We start from the raw sequence: 24,516 nt of genomic DNA on the forward strand, positions 1-24,516 counted from the left end.
GTCATTGCAGTAATGTTGCAGATGTTGTTCACTTATCATTAATACTCATGCTGAAAGTAGAAGTCGTCCAATTACCAACAGGCTTTTTTCATGGCGGACATTTTAACATGTCACAGTAGGAAAAACAAAAATGTAAATAAAATGAATGACTGAATTCGATTTCACTTCCTCATTTTCAGGGTCCTAATCCGGTGCATGCTGGCTTACAGTGCAACCAATGTTATTTTTAAACCTGTGCTTCTCTTACCATATCAAGTCAAGCTACTATAATTTAGCATGAACAAAAGCTGATGTTTGGGAATATAACAATTATTTCTATCACTATTTCATGAAATATTTCATTAAGTTGTTTAAATACAGGCAGCCAACACAAGGACAAGACATAAAACTGACATGATTTTTTTAATGAGAAATACACGAAACTGAAAAATTGTACAAATTGAAATAAAATAAAAAATTGCATTATTCGTATAATTTCTGGTACTTTTTTTACATAGACTTTTCCATTATTAACCATTATCCGTTAACTTCCGAGCAGGATCCCGCCTTTGATCATCCATAATTACACGACTGAAGTCAAGATATTTTCTGATCGAGGTGGGATTCGGTTCATCGGTTTGGTGGTCCTTTGTGCCTTTAACAGCCTCCACGGGACTGGACACATGTATCCGTCACCCTACAGAGCCGAGCCTATTCTTCACACCGTACTATGAACGAGCACGCTCAGTAATATGAGTTGGTGCCCTGTCCTGGTTGTGTATCTGAAAAGAGAGGGCAAGTTTTGTTATAAACATTCAATCTGTTGCTCATCAATAACAGCGATGGAAAGGATGATAACACATCTTGAAAGTATCTGACTCACTCGAAAGTTGCTGTTGCAGCTGTCGGACCAGAGCTGCAGTCTGCTGCTGCTGTTGAGTCTGCTGCATTCCCTGTCGTGGGAACTAAAACACAGATACACACATCGATACGCGATAGCAATTTCTGACATTTTATCCCATTACCAACTAGTTGCATACGTGACATTACTACCAATCATTTAGCAATATGCCGAAGTTTTAAGATTGATTCCTCATAATAAAGACGACCAATGATTCATGAATCAATTTAGCATATTATTCTTAACTAGCAGAGTTCACATCAAACTTCTAATGGCGCATTTAAGGAGGCAACACTGCCCACAATTGTCAGAGTTGGCTACCAAAAGACATATTTAAAAGCTATTTATCTTCCATTATTTGTTTTTTAAAAAGTAGCAGTTTCATTTTTGGTTGTCAGAGTGTCTTGAATGCACCAATAAGAAGCTTACGGTGAATGTAATTGACAAAAATAAAAACATCTAGCACTTTTGTTCAGCGCTAAAATAAATTATTTGCAAAACTACTGGCTTATATTTGTATTGGAATGTAAAGCAGAAATTAACTCAACAACAACACACACAAATCAACCACAGACTGTGTAGTAAAACATTCTGTGGAGGACACTTCTACTAAAAATGTTTGCTAAAGCGAGTCTCCTTACACTATCGTCCTACTAACAACGTCCCCGTCGCATGGATTGGACCTACCATGGGTTGCTGGGGGGGCAGTGGCTGCATGCCCAGGCCCTGGTTCTGCTGCTGACCTGGTGGTGGAACTCCCGAAACCTGCTGCTGCTGCTGTTGTTGCTGTTGCTGTTGTTGAACTTGCTGTTGAGGAGGAACCTGCTGTTGAGGGGGAACCTGCTGCTGTTGTTGTTGTTGTTGTTGTTGCTGCTGTTGCTGTTGTTGTTGCTGCTGTTGCTGTTGTTGTACTTGTTGGGCCTGCTGCTGCTGTTGTAAAACATAGAAAATAAAAACTGGTTGGTGTTTGAGGTACAGACTTTCTTTGTGAACCTTTTGGTAAAGCACTGTGTAGCTTCAGGGTTACACAACTTAAATAGTAGCGCACACAAACAGCCTCCTTTTCACTTTGCAAGTTACCCGTGAAAATAAATACTCATCCAAAACCTGGCTCGACTGAACAAACGAATGATCAAGTGACGTACTCTGAGTGCGTGTTGTCTGAGGTACTGCTGCTGTTGCTGTGCTGCCTGTTGCTGCTGCTGTTGCTGCTGCTGCTGTTCTGTCAGCATCGGATTTGGCCTCATGCCTGGATGGACGCCCTGGCCTCCCATGTGACTGAGGCCGTGCATGATGGGATTCTGCTGAATTTGTTGGTGGGCAAACCTGAGGTTTACAGGGCAGGAGGAAGACATATAGTTGGCATGAAATCAAGGATTATAATCTTCAGAGAAATGAGAATGTCAACCTTCTGCCATTGGACTTTTAAGAGCTACCAAACCGCTAACAAAGCAGCAGCCTCCCTTGCGTGACAATACTGACCTCTGCGTGTTCTGCATATTGTGTGCGTAGCCTGGAGCCTGCTGGTGAACGTAACCACTGGGCCTTTGTTGCATTTGTCTAAGAGGATCCACCACAGCCGGGTTGGCTCCAGGATGGGTGCCCTGGAAGTTTTGGTTCCCGTAGGACGACGGAACTATACCACCACCTTGGGACGGATGCTGCTGCATCCCCATGTGTGATCCGTACGTGGTATAGCCCTGAGATATGTTCTGTACAAACAGAGGCAATGTTGACCATTCATTGATAGTGTGGATGTCAAGACAAGTTATGTTGTGAACCCAAACACCAGAGATGTGAGGATATACAACTTTGAAGGTATTTCTATGTGGATGGCAAACATAGATGATTATCTCACACTGGTGTCGTGGGGAACAAAGTTATTTTTGAAACAGCTTTTTAAAATGATTCATCGTTAGTGTCTATAAATAAAGGTGTCTGATGATATATGTTTTCTGAGAATAGAGGTGTCCGATGCATTTCTTAGCAAAACAAAAACAAAAACTAGACTTACCTGAGATGCCTGCATTGAAGTGTATGGTTGGTTGGGTGTAATTTGTCTAATCTGCTGCCCTATCATGCTCTGATTCTGAAAGGAGGAAAGAAAGAAGTCAGCAAATAGAAAAGATTAAATGTCATCTTCCAGCTATTAAGAGAAGACTCTTGGTGCTGATTTGATCGCAACTTTTTCCCTGAACTCAACCATATCATTCTTCATCCATTAACCTTGCAAACTGAATCACAGCAGCAATACAACTGAGAATCAACTTCCCTAATTCTTTGGTCAACACTACCTGGCTATGAGGGGCAGTTTGACCCGTCATGGCGGACTGACTCACCAGTCGGACTTGTAGGTGCTGCCGCAGTATCTGGCCCTGTGCCATGGTAGACTGGGGCTTATAACCCATTGGGTATTGCTTGTCCAGTCCTATCATGCCAGGCATGCTTCCCGGCATACTGGGCATCATGCCTGAGTAGCTGGGCCGAGTGGGCATCATTTTGTTCATCTGTGCGTTGCGGGTAGGTCTGTATGGAGGCTCTAAACCTGGACCTCCTGTGGAAGAACACACGAGGTGAACCACAATCCCAGATGGTATTTTGTTGTTTCAGTGTGTCATACTACTACTGATCATGATGAGAGAATGTGCAATGGGCTGACCTGGAGGTAGAGGCTGGTTCTGCGTGTACATGCTCATGGTCTGCTGGCCGTATGGTAGCCTGCCATATGGGTTCTGCATCAGCTCAGGTGGCATACTAGTCCCATAGGTCACACCGCCTGGTGTACGGCTCGCATAGTCCTAGTGAGAAGAAGGGGACAATATACAACTTTTAAAAAATATATATATATAAAAAAAAATATATATATATAAAAAAATATATATATATATATAAAAAAAAATATATATATATATATATAAAAAAATATATATATATAATATAACATAACATAACTGACCTCAGTCTTGGCAGAAGCAGCTTTCTTCTTCTTGCTGGACTTCTTCTTGTTGTCGGAGGGCACAGCGGGCACACTCTTCTCTGGCTTCACCGCCTCCATCATCTTCTTCTCTGGTTCCTGGGAGACGGGGGTCAGGGGCTCCTCCTCCTCGGGCGGCAGGGGGAGCGGCTCCAGGTAATAGCTGCGAGGTTTGGGCTTCAGGTGGGTGTGGTAGAGCAGAAAACGCTGCTGCTCCTCAAATTTGGTGACCTTGCGGTCAACGCGGACCGTACCGAACCAGCCCCAGGAGAGCGGGGCGGAGTGTTTGAGACCCTCGAAGACGTCCCAGGGAGAAATCTTCTGTTTGGTTGACACTTGAAGGCCCTGATGGCAGATAAACACAGAGATATAGCAGTCTTAAACTCAAGATCAGCATGTGCAGATAATGCAGATCAACTGTGTGTAAATTTGCAGGTTGATGTCACATCAGCGTGTGAGAAACAGCGTACCTCCTTCTCAAATCCAGCGATCTTGTTCCCCTTTGTGTCTATCAGTGAGCCCTGAGGTTCACAGGTTATGACATCCCGGGTTTGCTTGGGCAGCGGCAGAAGCTGTCGAACCTTTTCCAAACTCTCTGACTGCCGATCCCCGAGCTCTTTCTGTGGAAACAAAATGGGTACATGGAGGAGAGGAGCCATTATGAAAAGCCTCACTTTACACGGAACACGTGATGTTTTTTGCCTCATCTCTACATAGGGATATTATTCAAAACATTTCCCAGCATGCAGAAGAATCAGCTAATCAAGACAGATGTAGTTAAAATAAACCCTGACTATTTTCTTTATAAAGTGTGAAAGCCTTTTAGACACTCGGTGAAAGTGATATTAATTGTGTTAACCTGATACTGTTGTGGTGTGTCACATTATTTTAGTTGCAAAGAAAATAAGAATAAAAAGCAAACTGACAACCAGTCTATGAAAAACAGGGAAAATACTACCGGTACATCTTAGAAGTGTGATCACATCTTCACACAGCAGTGAGAAAGGTGCGCTGTTCTTACCCTGAGCTTCTTAACCAGGTTCATGTAGGCTCTCTTATTCTCCTCCATGCTGCCCTGAGAGATGCTGGACATGTCAGCAGCCAGTGTGCCGTTAATCAGCACACTCAACATGTCCAACACTGTTGTGAAGAGCTCACTGTTGGAGAGAAACGGACATAAGAGCCAGGACGATCACGGGACTGAAAATTGTACTGGAAACAGAATGTGTGCTCAGAAATAATAACTGAAGTGTCCCACTCGAGGAATAATGTGTGGAATGGGGTTTTCTCTTTCGTCAACGCTCACTTGTTGGACTGCATGTCCACTGTGCCGCTGCTGATGATGTCGAGGAGAAGTACCGCCCACTCAGTGGTCTGCTGGGTGCTGCGCTGCACCGTGTCAAACATGCCACCCACCTTGTTATGAGAGGAACAAACACCGTTAGTCTCCTCACAACCCAACGTTTGATGTAAGATTAAGTAGTAGTGTTTTCGGTTTTCTTTAAATATTATGGATATTATTTTCTCTAGCCAGAGACGCTGTGCTGTAAAGGCTGGTTGTGTTGATCAAAAAGCTACCTACAAGATTCAGTCGAAGCTTCAGAGCCTCATGCATCATTTGCTTCGCCTTGCAGTCGTCCTGGTACTGGTCTTCTCTCCAGTTGGTAACGATCTGCTGCACCTGGCTGTAGAGGGAGGTGAGAAGGCCTTCCCTCTGTTCGTCCTGCCCCTTTAAGCAGGTCAGCACCAAAGACAAGAACGGCTGCTGGCTCAGCAGAGACATACTGAGGAGGGAAAAAATACAGAAGTTAATAAAGAAGAAATCCTGCTCAGATGGCTGGCTAAAATTGTTTTTGTCGCCTCCATAGCCTGTGAGAGTGGCACAAAATGAAAATGCCCGCCGGCAAAGGATTTTCACCTTGTTGAACTAGCAGATTAAATCTTATCAATTATATTATTGAAGAAATATGCCGCTGACCTTTTCTGTTTCTGCCTGTCCCTCTCCTTGCGTGAGGAAGAGCCCAGGTGCTGTCCTTTCTCCAGCTCCTCTCCTGCAGCCTTCAGTACATGGCCCTGAACGGAGGTGGGCAGCTTGGCTATCAACGGAGCCACCAGCCACACACCTGACCGCTCCGATGAGCTGCAGCACACGGGGCAAACCAAAACGCAAAGGAAACTATTTCATATTTAGGGCCACAGGGTGAGCGCTTCAGCCTTAAAGACGTATGAGAGTACACATTTACATTGTGTAAGAATAACGCGTGTTCCTACAAAATTCCAATGCAAAGGAAACTGTGTGAGGTAAAAGCTTTTAGAGCAGACAGAAAGACGCACACCTTAAAATTGGCTTCATCTTGCTGGTGGTGCTGTTGTTGGATGCGGAGCCACCTTGTGCTGCTGCTCCATTTCCTGAGGGGTTACTGTTCATCTCAGCTGATTTCTGAAACACCTCTATGGTGGCCTTGGCTATGTTCTCCAAGAGCGAGTAGAGCTCCTATTGGAAAGTAAATGAGGGATATTCAGACTAATTTGACAAAGACTACACATTGATATTTTGTTATATTAAAAAAAAAAAAAGGACAGAAAGAAGCAAATTACATTGTTTGTGCTCTGTTTGATCATCAGCTGCAGCTCCAGGGACGACTGCCTCATCGTCCATTGGTCCATGTTCTATGAAAGAGACACTGTTAGTCATGTATATGCACCGTTTTATTGCACGGGTGGGACGTTTCCTCAATCCTGAGTCGGCCAGGAGAGGGCAGCAACACCCCACAGCTCTGGTTAAAGAAGGACGATTTAACAGCAGGTTATGGACGTTGTATCTTTGAGAGATGAATCAAGGAAGGTCAAGGCCTGCCCACTTGCTGGATGTACGTTTTGATCTGGCACGAGCAAAGAGACGGAAGTACATTTTAAACACTTTGTTAATTTCTGTGTATTCCGGACCTGTAGGATGCGTTTGATGCGCTGCCTCTGAGGGTTTTCGCCATCATCACTGTCCAGCTGGCGATGTGGATAGCAAATAAGCTGCAGTAGCCGCTGGGCCTGAATGTTCACCAGCACCGGGTCCTGGAGGGCGCTGCTGTCCTCCGATAGAGACTTCAGGCAGCGCTCTCCCACCCATTCCTGCAAGACAAGCACAAGAGGGAAATGTGGCATAGTGGGAAATGTGACAGAGGTCAACAACTTCAGTGATTCTCAATCTCAAACTGAAGCGTCGGCGGAGGAAGGGACATTTCTCAGGAATAGAACTGCACATGTCAGAGCATTGCTGGGTAGAAAATGTGTTTGAAGTCTCAGAACATGTCTGGCCCCCTGTCCTGCTGCCAGCGCTCTCTCTCTCTCTCTGGCCGTCGTTTCTATGAAATGTGATGCAGAAATGATCTTATTCTCGCTTTTATGCTTCTTTGCCTTACTACATTTACAAGTAGCTCAGAAAAGAGGGAGTGCTTTTGTGAGAAAAAATAGAAAGTTCATTGTGTGTGTTCCCACAAAAGCTTCTAGACAGAAAAGACGAGGCTGCTGATAATACTAATAGCTCTGTGCAGCTAAAAGCTATTTGTTTCAGACAAGGCAATTAGTTATCTCGGTAGCTTCATTTCCACTTTTTCCATTTTCAAACTGACTTTATGAATTGCGGTTCCATATCTTTCAACTCATATCCTCACCTGCTGGCAGATCGTCTTCAGAACATATTTTGCATAGACGTCCAAGCTGGCTGTTTCTATGGAGACATTGCGCCCCTCAGATATGTCGTCGAGGCCGGCAGGATGCGACAGTCCTGAGCCTCTCAGCTCAGCATCACCTAAGACAACATAGAGATAAGCGATCCCATACACGAGGCAACTGCGATGAAGCAGATATTTAGTTTTTAACCTTAAAACATCATGACAGCACGACAAAGATTCTTACCCAGCATGAAGACAGCTTTGAGGACAGCAAACACTGCTCCAACAACTATGCTGTTCTGAGAGGCCGCAAGAAGGTGGCGATCACAAGACCATCGGATACCAACGGAGGATTTCTCTGCAAAGTCGTAACACCAGCAGAAGACAAAAAGTCAAAATAAGATAAAAACAAAAAATGTGTTGAAACACTGGTAGAAGATTTCTGGTTGTGTTTACAACCTGACTTGACGCCCTCTTGGGGGAAAGGGTTGCGCTGTGGCGTCTTGAAAAGGTGCAACAGAATCCTGCAGGTGAGTCTGGCTCCTGGCTCAGAGTCCTGCTCACTGCAGGCTGAAGGTAAGTTCGGACACATACGCATTGGTTCGATTTGACGTTCTACACATCCCATAACTGACATTTTTCCAGATGGGCTACACATAAAAGTGACATGTCTAAATTCAAACGTCCTAGATAGACTTCTCATCCGTCAGGATGAAGTGGAATTTCCATAGAGCTGTTGCCGTAAAACAGGGAGTGAGAACAAAGCGTTTACCACAAGCAAGAGCTGTTGGCATTTGGCATGTGTGGTTGTGTTATAAAATGAGCCAAACTCAACCAAACAGCACGGCTGAATGGGGCTTTGTCTCCAAGCTGGGAGAAAAGAGATTAACAGTGGGGAGAGGGAGGCACGTCTCTGGCAAGTGCACAAAATGCACCGAGGCTTCATGGATCCAGATCAAATACGCTGTGGTAACTCCCCCCCCTGATAGAAGTAATGCATTACACAGCCTGGTGCTCCTTCCTACCAGCCAAGCTGCAGTGTGACGCTGTATCACAGACAGAAACGACTAAAGTGAGAGTCTTAGCGTACAAAAGTTTTATAAAAAGGGCAGAGTATAAAGGGTAAAGGGTACTGGAACCCCCAGGGGGTACTTGGAAAGATAAAGCAGCTCAATGAAAAATGTTTTAAATAGATAGCAAGTATCGGAGAAAAAGGTTGAAAAGATAAATGTAAAGAATAAATGGCTGAATATTCCTGCTTCAAGTGAATACAAACTTACCTCAAATTACCAAAAAAAATTACATTTCAATTGTAGAAGGAAAATGTTGTGACATGCTCCAAATCAAATGTACACATTCAGAGCATGACGAGTGGTCTCGCTGAAGAGGTACATCAGATACACAGCATGATGATCTGACAACCCTGCAATACATATTTTTATGAAGCAGGACATTTGCGATGAAATAATCCTGACCTGCATTGAGGAGGGAAGGAATGGCCACACAGCGGACCAGGTCTTCTAGGAGGAGGCACTGTCTAGCAATGAGAATGGCTACGAAGGTTGCCAGGGAATCGTGGAAGGACAAATCGCTAACCTGAAGGAGGAGAGCACATAGATCAACTTCATAAGTGATGCTGTGAGATGAGAAAAGCTACTGTCATCAGAGAGCTACTGAATATTACAATGTGAATTTATTGGAATTAAATTAAGTCAGACGGATGGTAAAAGTAAAAACATATTTGTTAAAAATGAGCTACATGAAAGGCAACAAAACTGATGTCGTGTTTACAAGCAAATAATTGTCAAAGCCGTAGTTTATTGAGAACAGGCGCAACAATAACTCCTACGGCGGGACTCGCGTTGACCCTTTGCTAAAGAGTTATGAAACCACAACTTACATCTACGTTACACAGCAAGTCATTGAAGCCACAGTTGCCGTTGTTAGATGAGCAGCAGAGAGCCTTGAGGATGCCGAGCCACTCGGCACTCAGGGAGCGGCAATACGCCGTCAGCTCTGCACACAGGATCCCAATATCGTTCACCCTGAAAGCACATTATGTGACGGTGAACTGAAGCCATCTGAGCCACACAGACGTCGTTACACAACATATAATGGTAAAACGTAAAAAAAGCAACACACCTCTCAGGGTCTCTGTGGTCCACACAGACGTCCATGAGCACGTTGCAGACGAAGCTGTAGCGGTTGGCCGGGCTGTCGTTGAGGATCTTGCCCACCATGGAGTGGTTGAAGTTGGGGGCACAGGGGTTGGCAATGGCCTCCATCATGAACACAGGATCCCAAAGCATGTTCGAGTCCGAAGGGTCGATATTGCAGTAGATGGAGTTTTTCACTTTGGAGCAGAACTCACTGAGAGAGGACACAAAAGAGAGATTGAGGAGTTCAGTACTGAACTACGCAATTTCTTGATTTTCCTGATTAACAGAAGCAACTAAAAAGGGACACTGGGATGTCAAATTTTTTTTTTTAAAGGGATTTGTCAAAAAGGCTCTGAAGCACGGCTAAATGTCAGTTCATGCAACATTCATTTTTAAAAACAGGTGAAGATCTTTTTCTACCTGAAAATCTCGCCAAACTTATTCTTGAGGTGACTGCAGGAGGTGTAGAGGTCATACAGATAGGCCAAGATGCAGCGCTCAGAAGAGGAACAGTCGGCCGGGTTCACTCCTGATTTCACCACGATGCGCAACCTGAGAACACAATTACACACATTTTGGGAAACGCCAAAGCATGAAGGCTGTCCCTCTTGCACAAGGACTACTTTTAGATCTAATTACATTTACTTTAGTTGGAGGCTTTGATACGCTTTCTTCAACTTTAACACTTTGTGCATCTAGCTCATGCTTTAATCCAAAAATGACTTAAGTGCAAAAACAGAATCAGCTCAAATTCCTAAATGACACCGATAAGGAACCGAAGTGCCCTGTCAGCAATCCTTTGACAATAAAAATTCTCATTAAAGACGAATGAGGCTTAGAGATAGTCGTTGGATAGAACACCGATGGTAGTAACTGGAACGAGGAGAAGAAGAAGAAAACAAAAACGTTTCCTTAATTAACAATTCTTTAATTTGCCATCAAAACTCCAAACATCCTTTTTACGACTTTAATTACACAATTAACTCATTTCTGTACCCGGGTTATCGTGCCTTCAGGGTTGGAATTCAATCTCAGTAACAACTACAAAACAAAAGCGTAACAGTTCCAGATTCAAACAATTCAATTCTGTCTTCACGTAACGGCACGAGACAGAGTTTGTGGTCTCCTTTACAAAAACCATCAAAGCGCGTAAGCGACATACCCATCGAAAACTTGCGCAGTCTGCTCGGGATTGAGGATGAGGCAGGAGTGGTACCTCCTCAGCACGGCTACGATGCACAGACACAGGCCGGTGGTGTAGATGCCCACCAGGTTGGACGACTTCAGCAGCAGCTCAGCTTCCACCAGACTCAACTCATTCAGAAGCTGCGAGACACACGCAGGTAACGACGGTGAATAAAAAAAGAGATTCATCCGTGTTCAATGACATCAGTGAGGGAGTTGTCCGTACCTGGATGGCAAAGTCTATGAGGCCACTAATGTTGAGGGAGTACTCCATGAGGTCGAAGATGAACTGAATGTGCGGGACGAGAGGCAGGAGATAGGACATCCCTAAGGCAAAGCTGTTGATCTGTTCCAGCACGTTTCTGGACACCTGCAGACGTCATTAACATGCAAAAACAGCAAGCAGAAATATTTAAGCAATGACAAAATAGCTTGTTGGACACTCTGTTGTTTGAAGGAGACAAACAGGACAAATTAAGGTAAAAACAACCAAAAAGAGAATTTCAAACATTCAAATTTAGTCTTATGCTGATCAAACTGGGAACAAATAGCTCTCTTCTCTGAACCCACTACACAAGTTTTCCAATTACTGATTACATTGAAAACTCTGTGGAGTACAAATTTAGATTTTAAGGTAAAACGGTTTACTTCACTTCACAGGCTTAGTTACCAGTAAATGGGTGAATTATTAAATGCTTAAAGCTGCGAGAGAGCTTTCTCTGCTATAAACATCATTAAAACAACCGTTCCAGTCTCACCAATGATCACCTACAACACGCGCAAGATAATGCCATTACCTCCATTCAAGATTCAAACAACGAGCAAGCCAATCACAAAGCTATGTCTCTCACCAGGAAAGGAAACAATAAAGAGAAAACAGGCTGCTCCAAGCTCCGTTTGAGACCATTTTAATTTCTTCTCCATTTCCATTTATTTCAATTACTCGACATGCAGGCCTTAAATTCTTTGTGGTCGGGATTGTTTTATTTATGGTGAAGATAGCTACATGTTTTCCATACAAGTTGAGTTTCTGTATCCTAATTGACAACATATATTGTTGAAATGATATGGAGATGCACGTTGTTGCATTTGTTTGATAGACAGAGAGGTAGGCTGTAGCACACAACTTAGACATTAGGAGGTTCAGACCTTTAATGGGAAGAATTTTAGTAACTGAACCTCTTTAAATTGGAAGTGACCCCTGTGTTAAAATATACCTTTCTTACTGCGAGTTTGAAGAGAAAATATACTGCTCTCTCTAAATTATGACGCTATAGCCAGCAGGCGATTTGCTTAGCTTAGCATAAACAGCTAGCCGGGGACATTGACTTCATTGAGTCTCCACGACAAGACTCTAGGATGCAACTGGTGCTGGCCAAGAAATACTCCAGCATTTAAGCTAGCTGTGTGGCTAGCTGTTTCCAGTCTTTATGCTAAGCTAAGCTAAGCCTCCTGGCGCTAGCTTCATATTTGACGGACCGATATGAGAGCAGTATCAAACTTCTCATCCAACTCACCGCAAAGAAAGCTAATAAAATGAGGACCTCTCTCTTTAATTAAAAATATGGACGCGAACACAACCAAAGCCATTTTAAAATCTGTATTGTTCCATAGAGACTTCAGCCTGGGATTACTGTTAACTAGATTTGAAATCAAATTGTACATTACTTTTCAATCACAGCGTTTCATTTTTGTATTTTTGATAGTATTGACTTTAGGATCAACTACGGTACATTCTCTGTTACAGCCTCCACTACTGGGAAATCTAAATACATTGGGTTCTGCAGCATGTTTAAGTGACAATTAGCTGAGCGCATTATACATTCTAATTGTATTCAGACATCTCAAGAGAAATCAAAATTTATTCAAATTTCATTTCCATTCAAATGAGTCACCTTGGGAGGTGTTTTGTTTTAGGCAGCTGAAGTTATTTGCATTCATAAACCCTGTGGCTAGTAGGGGTGGGGGGAAAAATCGATACAGCATAGTATTGCGATATTTTGCGTGGCGATATTGTATCGATACACGGACGCCAAGTATCGATCTTTTATTATATACTATTAAAAAAATAAAAAAAATAAAAACATTACTAGAATAATCAAATCAATTACTTTTTCAGTCCACTAGATGGTGCTGAGTTGTTTTCTGGTGAGGTCAGCAAAGGTCCTGGGTCAGCGTGATTGGTAGGAAGTTGGTCAAAACAAAGAGAGACATCTGGCCTCACAACGGGGTTAAATCTGCCAACAGTAGCCGGCTCATGGGGAGAGAGCGGCGCATAACTGGCTCTCTGCCCTCGACGTCCACGCATTGCAAGTTATATAACTCTAATATCCTACTTATATCAGTTATAGTTCATATACTGAGTCCACACGTTTGCATTTAGTTAAGTTGGACTATGTAGTCATACAAACTGTTCAGTTTGTCAGGTTCATGCAACATTTATGACATTGTTGGTCAGTCTGTCTGCTTGACAATCTTATTGTGCTGCAATAAAAATGATTGAAGTGAGATGAACAGACTGAAAACTTTATATTAGATAAAACATGTTGACAGTTTTCCTTTTGGAGACATCATTTGAAGTTGAAAAAAGTAATAAATCGCAATATAGGCCTATGATATCGCAATACTCAGAATATCGCAGTATCGTGATTATATCGCAGTGTCGTGACCTAAGTATCGTGATAATATCGTATCGCGGGACCTCCCACCCGGGGATTCCCACCCCTAGTGGCTAGTCCCGATATAATTAACTTAACATACTTTGAGACACGAGGACTTGAAAGAACACGGGTTCCTGGTCTAACCTGGGAGGTGACTTGGTGCTGGTCAAAGTGGGAGAGGTGCTGGAATTTGGAGAAGATATCTTCTGTCGTGAGAAAGGCCTCCGGCTTACTCCTCTTCCTCTTTTGTCCTTCCTCCCCTTCTGCGTATGTGGGAAAGAGAGGAGAGGAAAAAGTAAGAGAGGGAGCAGCAACTCTTAGCTGGTCATCCGTAGTCTGTCCAGTCTGCTGAACAGGCCAGCCATGAAATCGAGTTAAGCCAATGGTCTGTTATCGTATTTCCAGCCTCCGTCGATTTGAAGCATCGGTGCAAACACTACACTGCTGTAAAAGGCACTTAAGAAAACAAAAATGGTCTTTTTCATTTAAGAGAAACTCCACTGTGAGCTGAAGGTCACCATCGGCTCACAGGGATGTGATCAGGTGAGACAAAACACTCCAATCTACGCAATTACATCTGAACAAAAGACTAAGATCACCTTAATAAGGTCACATGTATCTGTGTATGAGATAAAGTGGCTGTGAACAGATGAAAGCTTTTAGCATAGAAATTGGGTGGAAAGAAGATTAAGTGATACAAGCCCCGCAGGGGTCGATAAAGAAGAAAAAAGAAAGCTTGTTCCCTTAAGAAGGGCAGATGAAAGGGAACACAATCAAATGTTTTCAAAGAGGGAGATTTAGGTGCTAAATATAGCTGGACTGGCCACCATGAGAAAACAAACACGCAAGCATGATATCGCTCATGTGTTCCAAACTGCTGCCTAAAACATTATCAGTTGTGTGATTATTATGCAGAGGGATGCAGGGAAAATACCAGTCAATAAACGGTGGGGGGGGGGGTCATATAAAAACGGCAAAGCAATTTTATTGACAACATTTTTATCATTAAACTGAAACGGCAGTTTGCTTGCAGACAACCTGCTTGCCTGCAGCTATGGTAATGTAAAACGTAAGTAAATGGGAAATACAGGACATGAAGCTGTCAGTCAAAAGCTGATAAAATTGAGGAACACAGTTACCTGTTTCTGCTTCGCTTTTGCGGTTCAGCACCTTCAAGATGTCTTTGGTAATTTTCTTGATGGTGTGTCGCGCCTCATCTCTCAGTTTGCCCACGCCGTAGAGGACCACTAACCGCTGGTTGCACTCGTGGCTGGCGCTCTCCTCCTGAAGGCAGCGACAAAAGACACAAAAAAATGATCCTCGTGAACTTGATGCACCCGATTACCTGAGCAGCACGGCGAGAAAAACTATTTGGGCCAGGCAGACGCGACGAGGTCTGAGGAATAAATTCAAGAAAAATGTGAAATCACAAGAACAGACATTTCTGTTTCTATAAAGATAAGTAGATGGTGAAAAACTAAAACACCAAAATATTCAGTTTATTACAGCAGCAAATCCTCACAATAGAGAGGCTGGAGGTATGTCATTGTTTAGGATGCCTATTACTTCAATTGTCAAATAAATGATTACAATCGTTGAAAAATATGGCTGAAACACCTCCCGTTTAGACAAGCTGTAAGGAAACTGGTTCATAACAACCCAGAAGTGTCATTCTCTGGGCTTTTTAAATGCCAAGCTGAGTTCCTGTCTTACCTGAGGAATAGGGAAGTGAGTGGCATACTGGATGTGGCGAGGTTGCTCGTACAGCTGAGGGAATGCCGGGTCCATGCCCTTGTCCTTACAGCCGGCCTTGCTGTCCTGCTCTGGAGCCGCCTTCTCGGGGGAGGGGCTCCCCTTAGACTCACAGTGCATCGGAGGAGAGAACATCTGCAAGGCAAATTAAATGATTTCACTCTGGCATCACATGAGGAATTCCACATTTTCCCTTGAACATCTATGCATGCATGCATTATGAAAGGAAATGTAAAATGTGTGTACCTCGTCAAAATTAGCACTGGAGTCAATTTCCATCGACTCCGACAGGCCGGTATCCTGTTGAACAAGCGACAACCTCATGTTACCCTTTTACACCAATCTGTTGCTTTATACCGTTGCACAAATGACTCATCGCACTCCACAACAGATGCCTCCAACGTGCCTCCATCTTGACACTGCTGCCTGCGTCCTGCTCCTTGCGCTCCGATTCATCGGAGGGCTCGTCACAGGGGGAGCGGGGGCGCGGCAGGTGGGAGTCTGTCGCCAGGTCGCCGCGGGAAATGAGCGTGCACATGTAGATGTTGTGGGAAAAGACGTCGTGACGGATGAGCTCGCAGAAGAGCAGGACCAGGTTGGAGAACTCCACACGTTCGCTTTCGTTCCCCGGCTCCGCTGCAGAGGAGAGAAGGTTGGATAATTTGATACCAGGGTTCCCTTGCCAAATCATTTATAATAAAGATGCACTGGGTAATGAAATAACAGGCAAAGACGGACACATTTTAGAATCACAGCAACAGGAAACGGAAAGAGACTCACTCAGTGTGGGAGCCTGAGTATCGAGGAACTGCAGCAGAACATCCTGAAAGACGGGCAGCGTGGCGGCCGAGAGGGAGCCGGACGACACGGAGCCCTTCTCGTCCACCACCTCAGACTCACCACATCTCTGCAACAAACACACACCAGACACACAACACTCAGAAACCTGTCTTTGAGTGCTACATGTAGGAACCCTGTTTACAAACTACGAGCAATGAAGCAAATCAAATCTGGATAAATATATGTATTGTGGCGGCTGGAGAGAGAAGGTTCTCGCGCCTAAAGCTCATCAAAACACATCTGAAGCTGTAATTGTTTCAGTTGTTAAATGAAAGGAACGGAATTATTTCTATGATGAGCTGTCTGTGATGCTGAAAGTGCACATAATTTATTTAAATACCAGTAGTTTCAAACACTTTTCCTTTCCAAGCATCACATGGCATTGCTTTTGTTGTTAATTTAATTTAAGAGAACGGTTTAAGCTGTTTTTATGGCAGCTGATATAGTTGAAGTCTGAAATTATCAGAATCAGCTTTTTTTGGCCAGAATATACTTTTCTTTGTACGACACTACAGCAACTCAAATCCTCACTTTTTTCTCTCTGTTTTGTTGTTCGGCACATTAGCTCTTAAAGCGGTTTGTCTACAGATGCCACATAATATAAAATAACATGCAGTTATTCTAGATGCTGTCGCAATGCTGGCGGGTGAGATGGATCCCAGCAGTGATTCATATTGTACAAACAAAGCTATGGATTCAAGAGGATTCATTTCAAATAACAGAACTGGAGATAATGCAGCTACCTGAACCCTTCAGTCACATAGTGGTTGGTGGTCTGTTGATTGATGTAGCACTGTGCAGACTAACAAAGGTTTATTGGTGGGCTATTACCGAAGACCACGTCCAAGACGAGTCCCCTTGTTGTTACCATCTCATCCCAGATATTATTTACACTCAATACCTCTGACTAAAACATATTTACTCCGAAAAATAAAATCCAACAAATGTAATGAAATACATTTACCGTAGTACTTCTTGCCCAGTGTTATATTCCTGGCAGTGTGTGGAAGGCTTGAACTGCACTTGGATCATAATGTTGAAAGATAAATGTGCAGAAAATATGCTCGACCCGTTGAAAAAAATATATGTAGAAAAAAACGAAAGACATATTTTTGGTGGGGTTGATTTAGCTAATTGGACGCCAGAGCAGAGGGCATGAAATGAAGTTGTTCACTACTTAAACAGTCAGTCTGGAGCTGTGAAAAACAAGCGAGAAGAGACGGCAACATGTGGTCGTAACTCACAGTGGGGGGTGGGGGTCTCTTACCTCTGCTTCTATTTCAGCCTGTCTCTTTTCCAGCAGCTTGGCCACCACCATGGCCCGGTGTCTGCCAGAACGCTTACAGCACACGGCCCATTCACAGAGCAAGGTCACCACCGCGTCATCATCTGGTGACATCTGGAAAGAAATGTGTTGTGAGAAAATACGGCTAAAAATAGAAGCTTGAGGCCACATTGTATAATCTGATGATCAGTTATTACATAGTAATAGCAGTTCAGTGATCGTTGCCTGTTCGTATATAATCTACAGCTCAGGATTTTTTCATGCTTCACACAAAAAATAGTTAGGTGAGGGGAATGGATCCTTACCTCATGGCCATCTTTACTCTGGCCTGAGCCGAATATTCGGTTGTACAGGGAGTCCAGTGAGTTGTTAAAGTCTGACTTCTCAAAGCTGTGGTTGTCTAAAACCTCCAGGGTGTGGAGAACCCTCCCGATGGTGAACCCTGGCAACAGATTACAGACGTCATCTCAAAACACTGAGCTTGTTGCATGAGCTCGAAACAGGTCTCAAGGAAGAGTTTTCTCTAACCTGCCGTGGTCTCCTGACACTTGTCAAACGACCACCTGAACTCCACTGCTTGGCCTCGCTCCTTAACTTGCTCCTCGATTTCTCTCAACTTTGTACGGACCTGAGGGGAAAGAAAAGGCGAGACTAAATTATCCTGACGTCTCACGTAAACAAAACGAACGAGAAAACCGCCAAAGCACCGTTGTTCTATAAACACACATCAACATCTCGTCTTGGAATGCATGCAGCAGAAATGTAAGAACGTTTTTTTCAGAAAGAAAGAAAACTATATCACAACATGGGAAAAACACTTACTACAGGCTGTGAACCTGTTTATTCCTGCTGTTACGTTTGGCATTGTAACATGGGGGGGGGGGGGTCTGTTGGGATCGACTCGTTTTTAGAGCCAGCCTAAAGTGGGAGTGCGTTGCCTTCATTTTTCAGGCCCGGAGGTTGCCGCTTGGTATGCAAGTATGTTTGGCTGTAGATAAGTAGAAGCCCTACCTGCTGTGTGAAGGCAGTGTTGCCCCCTGGCATTGGTAAACTGGATGGAGCGATGGGCAGGAGGTCCAGAGGTGAACCGGTTTTGTTTCTGCTGTCTGTTAGAGAGTAATGCCACACCAGAGCACTGGGACAACACAGCACGATGCTCTGATGTGACAACAACAAAAACCAAAATACAGAAAACAGAATTTCGTGAGTGATGATTTTCCGGTCTTGTTTTACATTTCACATATAAGTCAAAATAAACACATTGTACCTGCAGCATGCAGCTGAGCCCGAACACCAGAGGCCTGTGCTGAGGGCAGATGTAGAAGTCGGTGAACGCCGTCTGGGGCTGGTTCCCTCCTGCCGGCTGCAGGGTCGGGGTGGGGGGCAGGGCGTTACCTTGCTGCGTCAACATGCCGTGGGTTGGATGCCCTCCTGTGCCAGGGCCCAGGCTCCCGTCGCTTAGCAACAGGTTGAGGCGGCGTGTGCAGAAGTAAGCCAGCCTCCGTGACAAGTAAGCCGACTGTACAAATTCCCCCGAGTACTGCGGGACAGAGGGGAGATTCACAGCATTACCCACAGCACTCAGTGTCCATTAACAGCAGTCACCTTTGGAAATAGACGTGAAATTAAGCCCCCCCCCCCCCGTGGGCCTCTGACAGAAAAGGTCAACACCACCAAAGTGCTGTGGACGAAGACACAACCAGCTCATGATACATTGGTGACAGCTACAGAAGCCTGTCATAACACCGTGTGTGTGTGTGTGAGAGACTGCGTACAGCTGTTTGAATGTTAAGCAGGACTGCATGTTTCCCAAAAGCAACCCCTCCGTGCACGAGTGACGATGTGAGACCGAGGTAGAGATGTTGTAGACGAGAGTAGAGGGATGGCGGGGGCATACCTGTAGTAAGAGCGGCAGGAGCAGCCTGAGAAGCTCGTCTTCACCGGGTCGGACCTTCTCAAAACACTCCAGCACCCATGTGAGAAACTCATGTCTGTCTAACATACCGTCCTGAAAGCAAACACAAGCGCATCTTAACATCAAGTAGATGCACACCATAATTACAGTGGTTAATGTGGAGACCTAGAGTTAATGAATTCAGGGATTCACTGATTGACAGATGCAGTTCAGTTTAAGGGACCCGGTGGGTAAAGCATGCAGAAGCAGTGTTGGAACTAAAGCAGAAAAAGTAATCCATGACTAAATCCTTTTCTGAATTATTCTCCCCAAATGTAACATGATTATTTGATTAATTGTTCATGGAGATAAATAATCATATTACTTTTGCTGTTCAGAATTTGTCTGGAAGACAGTTTTTACAGCTGACAAGTCTCCATTTCTCAACTAAAGCCTGTAACACTAACGCAATTCGAGCAGATCAATTGCAGCGCACGACCCTACTCTGTGTTACTGGAAAAAGTGATGAGACGACAGTAACGTATCTTTACGCCACGACACGTTAACTGACCTGAAACATGAACATGGCTAGCTTCTCGTTGTATTCCCACTGCTTCATGGCCGTCTCCACATCAGCAGGCGTGGCTGGTAGTGGCGAGCTGCAGCCTTGACTGGGAAACTGTCTGTAAAACTCAGCCACCTTCTGAAGCTGCTCCCACAGGTACTTAGTAATAATCTGAGTCCATTCTACACACACACAAACACAAAAATGCATCTCAACGCAACAGAAATGGAATAAATGCCAGGATTAACATATACTTCAAGAAACTAGTTTTCAACCAAAAGTACATATGAAACATCAACGCAGCCAAACACACACTGCTTTACCAAGGTTTAACTTTACTTGCTCACCTATACAGGGATCAATCACGTGCCTCTTCTTGACTTTCGTCTCTGTGATGGCTGCGTGATACGCACAGGTCATCTTGATCATCCATGCTGAACGCATGACAGGGACTAAGTACTTGGCCAAGTATCCAAAACCCTCCTCCTTTTTGCTAAAGATTGGAACCTGTGACGAAGACATTTCATGTGTGTCAGTAATGTTGAGTGAAACGATGCAAACATGCCAACAATATTCATCAAAACACCAAAAATGGCAAGAAAAAGAAAGCCAGAAAAAACAGGTCAAAGTAATTTATTAAAATGTTTTAACAGTAATGCTTATCACTTTTTACAAACACTTGACAGCTTAACAGACTGGGAGAGTCAAAAATGCTGAATAAAAACCATTAGAAACATCATAAACATTGGCTGTACATGTTACTTCCAAATTATGTAAATACAGGCTTCAGAAGTCTTTTGCAATAAAATAAACATTTTTGCTAGATTGTATATTTCCATTCTAACATTGCATGTTCATCTGCGGCGTGTTCCTGATGTTACTTCTTCTGTGGTCTGAATGAAGTAGCTGAGCAGAAACCTGGAACTGACGTACACCTGAGGAGGTCAGAAATCATTGGTCATTGTAGTGAGAAAACAATGAAACATGTACGTAGCAATGCAGGCTAAAATAACAGAAAATACATAAACTGCAGCGTAATTGTAAATCACAAAGGGCCTTGATACAGGTATGAATAGAAAGTTCACCTTTCATGTCACCTGATCGCCTCAATATTCAACACCTGTTTGCTGCCACTTGTAAAAGCACTCACAGAGGAAATAAATTAATAATGCACCCGACAATCTATAAACCATAGAATCCCAAGTTTAAATCCCACAGCAATAAAACCTATTTCCACTAACAACGGTATTCATTGTGTTTTGGGTCAATACTCTCTAACAAGACACAAAAGAGCATCAATTGGGTTGATTTAACGGGGAAATAACAAAACACTTTACTTACCTTTTCTGCATTGTTCTTGTTTTGTGATGTGGAATTGAATTGTCCAGGAGAGTTGTGCAGTTTGGGGACCGTTTTATCACAGTGGCTTTATATTCTCTTCTTGGCTTTCACAGAACTGACACGTTAATTTATACTCCACACCTACGTAGTTTCTGAGCGACTTTCGACTATCTGGCCTCGCCAGATCACAAAGAGTGAAGCTATATTTGTAAGCCGGTGTTGCAAAACTATAGTTCTGCTTTAGCTTTCATATATATATAAAAGTATATAGCAACACTATTAGCCCTGTGAGGCTCTAATGCTCATTACACATTGAAAAACAATCATTTCCTTCTGCTCATTATGAGAGATCACATCAGGGCGTCTTCTCATTGTCAGACTTGGCTAAACGTTCTCAGTCTAGGATGTACTTTGTCACTGTCAGGCTAAACTGTACGTAGCCTAGCCTGCTAACATTAGCAGGGTAGCATTTCATACTACAACAGCTGGAAATGCTAACATGCTAACATTCCTGATTCAAGGTGTCAGGAGCAATTCAATATGCTAATGTTCAACATGTTAAAATGCATTTTATTTTGACAGATACTTAATTACCTCATGACAGACAAAACCAAAAAGCCTATTTTGCAGACATACAAATGTGTTTCTTATCACTATTAAGTAATCATATAGGTGTAATAAACTTTTACGTTTTTTTAATTTAATTTTAAACTTTAACAAAGCAAACGCTTGAGATTTTTTTTGGAAGGGATCCATCTCCTTTCTTGTGAACGTGGGTTATAGTCGTGTTTTGGTGACAGCCTAAAAATCCAGTCCAGTCCAAATGTAAACAGTGGAAATCATCAAAAGTAAACTTGAAAACAATAAAAAAAAAAATTAAAAAAAACATGCACAGGAGACCGACAGGCAGAGAACAGAGATTAACCAGCCAAGCACAGTGCAGAGGATGAGGCCAATGCAATGACTTCTCCAGCCATCACACTGCCAGTTAAACCAACTAAAATAAAAACACATTATTCTCATTTAGCAAAGATGGCGTTTATAGACTCAGGACAGCCTCCTACCTTTTTAGCCAGCTGTGTCAGAGGTTTAGTCCCCGCTAAATCCGTGAACCAGTTATTGATGGAGCTCTGTGACCTTGCTGTGACGAGCCAGAAATTATCCTTCTGGTTGACCTGCGGCTTACGTTTCCCCGTGTCTGGAAACGTGTTGTAACGCAGCTTCTCTGCAATGATGCTGCTGAAGTTTGAGCTGATCTGTGAAGCATTGGGAGGTAAAACATGTATGACGGCCAAAATCAATCACACAGAACTACAAACGAGGCATGTGGGGGCTTAACCTGAGCTTAAGTGCACCAGGGACATTACCTTTGAAGGGTTGAAGTTGACATTTTTGGCACTGCCATGTTCATCCCCAGACACAGCTGGTTGGTTATTAAATCCTTGTTTCACATTCAGAGCAGTCAGCTCATCCTGAAACAAACACACATCTCAGTGTATATTATAATGAATTAAACACATTCAAGCTATTACAAGTGCCAATGTACAATATATCATAGTGTCTAAACGCAGATCAGCATATGTGCTTAGTTGGGTTAGGTTTGCTGACACAAGGGAAATTACCATATTTATAATTATGTTACTAAGTCATTATAGGACATATTTGCAGCAACAGTGACAGAATAACCCAGAGGTAAAGCAGTCAGTTTTCCATCCACATCAACAGATTATCCTCTAGGGTTAATAATAGATCAGGAGCCAGCAGCACTAACGCGTTACCCTAGCTATAGGCCAAACTCCAAAATCTTAAAACTGAGCACAGATCATCTCAAATGTTACAAAGCTTGCTAGTTCATGAAGGGTAGCTTTGCAGGGTTTAGCTGACGTTTAACTCCTTGGTTCACAACATCAAGCTTAAGAAACAATTATCAGTCACGCACAATCCAAAGATTGAGACTCTTTCTCATCACAAAGCGAAATGAACCGGTTGCAGTTTAGCGTTGAATCAAGCCGGATAGACACCATTAGCCGATGAGCTAGTTTAGCTAAAACTGTTATTTAACGAACCGGTTGCTCTCTAAGTAAGCTCGCGAGCAAGCGAACCAACTGACAACTAGGTTGTTCATTGTTATTGCTAGGCCCAAAACGTCTAGAAGGCGAGCTAAAACAGGCTAGCTAGTGTTAGCTCGAGCAGCTTCTGGGCTGAAAAATGTCCTCCCCACTAAAACATTATTCCTGGATTTCCAGATTGCACGTCGTAAAATCTGACCTCTTTCTGCTTTGGATCTTGGGGATAAACGTCCGGAGGGCCGAGTCGGGGCCTCTTTAGCGGCCGGTGTTCGTAACTTAGGATCCCGAAAGCAGCCATCATCCAGAGGCATCACAGCCAGGGCTTTCCTCCAGCAGCCTGAGCCCAGCTACAACAACGAAACACACACTTCCGGTATACGGTTTCATCCGCGAACTTCAAAATAAATGTCACGGGGAACACACAATGCACCTGTATGAAACCTTTATTCTTATAAAAAAAGAAAGAAATCTAATTTATACAACAAATCAAATAAAACGGTGCCAATTTGACATGAGGATGAAGAGAGGTAACATATTGGGCCAACAAGAGTTTGTGAAATGGTCTTCAGAAATAAGCAGCCTAAGTAGGCGACACATTCTGGCCCACAATCTTAATTCACAATGTGTGTGCATCTTCATTAATGTGCAACTTTGATACACATTCCGAAACTTGAATTTGTCATGCATACATTTTTACATCATTTTGCAAAATAAAAGTCTTATTAAAACACATTGAGACTCAGTAAGAGTCTCTGGGTTGATGGGTTTATTTTCAACATGCACAGTCATTAATAATAACAACCAGTTGCCTTAGAGTCCCAGGGGCACTGAAAGCTCAAAGTTTACTGAGTGTCAGCAGATTTGTGCACAAACTTCCAAAAGAACAAAGCACAAATGCATCTGAAATAATATGGGCCTTTAGATGGGTCCTGCTTTATCTCCTGTTCTTGAGGTCCTGTTCCTGTTTTGACAGGTGTGTCAACATTGAGTTTTAGGAGCTTCGGCATTTCAGTCTGGTTCATTTTGCTCAATGAATGTGTTTAATCAAAATACCACAGCAAGAGGTGTTACAGCAAAGCCTGGAGTCCAGCACCTCATTTTTTCCCTATAGATATAGAAAGATAGACAGCTATGTATATTCTTTATCCCAGAACAATTAAAAAAATGAACAAAGGACAGATACCAACAATTTGTAATGCGTTAAATATTATTTGTTAACACTCAGACTCTAAGCTAGGGAGAAA

The 24,516-nt window shown here is 43.2% G+C and overlaps 1 protein-coding gene across 1 annotated transcript; it reads right to left on the reverse strand.

Moving 5' to 3' along the window:
• Nucleotides 1–29: 29 nt before the first annotated feature.
• med12 (mediator complex subunit 12) lies at nt 30–23,595 on the reverse strand. Its single transcript, XM_079268560.1, has 43 exons — nt 23,472–23,595; nt 22,571–22,675; nt 22,268–22,459; nt 20,210–20,369; nt 19,869–20,044; nt 19,301–19,411; nt 18,671–18,943; nt 18,415–18,561; nt 17,932–18,031; nt 17,709–17,845; nt 17,386–17,517; nt 16,059–16,185; nt 15,685–15,914; nt 15,525–15,578; nt 15,240–15,413; nt 14,666–14,810; nt 13,671–13,789; nt 11,093–11,236; nt 10,844–11,007; nt 10,102–10,233; nt 9,665–9,892; nt 9,423–9,567; nt 8,998–9,118; nt 7,982–8,092; nt 7,767–7,880; nt 7,523–7,659; nt 6,801–6,980; nt 6,453–6,524; nt 6,191–6,348; nt 5,833–5,994; nt 5,437–5,638; nt 5,161–5,270; nt 4,876–5,011; nt 4,325–4,474; nt 3,837–4,199; nt 3,540–3,678; nt 3,220–3,434; nt 2,895–2,969; nt 2,363–2,592; nt 2,026–2,206; nt 1,568–1,810; nt 863–944; nt 30–761 (listed from the first exon to the last, which is right to left on the reverse strand). Exons 1-43 carry the CDS (start codon nt 23,571–23,573, stop codon nt 724–726), a joined length of 6,516 nt encoding a protein of 2,171 aa, XP_079124686.1. The 5' UTR covers nt 23,574–23,595; the 3' UTR covers nt 30–723.
• Between the last annotated feature and the right edge of the window lie 921 nt (nt 23,596–24,516).

The sequence above is a fragment of the Melanostigma gelatinosum genome (assembly GCF_949748355.1).
Source record: "Melanostigma gelatinosum genome assembly, chromosome: 5".
Classification (NCBI taxonomy): Eukaryota; Metazoa; Chordata; class Actinopteri; order Perciformes; family Zoarcidae; genus Melanostigma; species Melanostigma gelatinosum.

What these genes read in the sequence shown, in the direction of transcription:
- med12 (XM_079268560.1), bottom strand. Translation starts at nt 23,573, where the DNA reads ATGATGGCTGCTTTCGGGATCCTAAGTTACGAACACCGGCCGCTAAAG. An exon ending in CGTGATTGATCCCTGTATAG is followed by an intron (nt 20,045 to 20,209) that starts GTGAGCAAGTAA and finishes GTGTGTGTGTAG; the next exon opens with AATGGACTCAGATTATTACT. An exon ending in GCATCAAACGCATCCTACAG is followed by an intron (nt 6,525 to 6,800) that starts GTCCGGAATACA and finishes TCTCTTTCATAG; the next exon opens with AACATGGACCAATGGACGAT.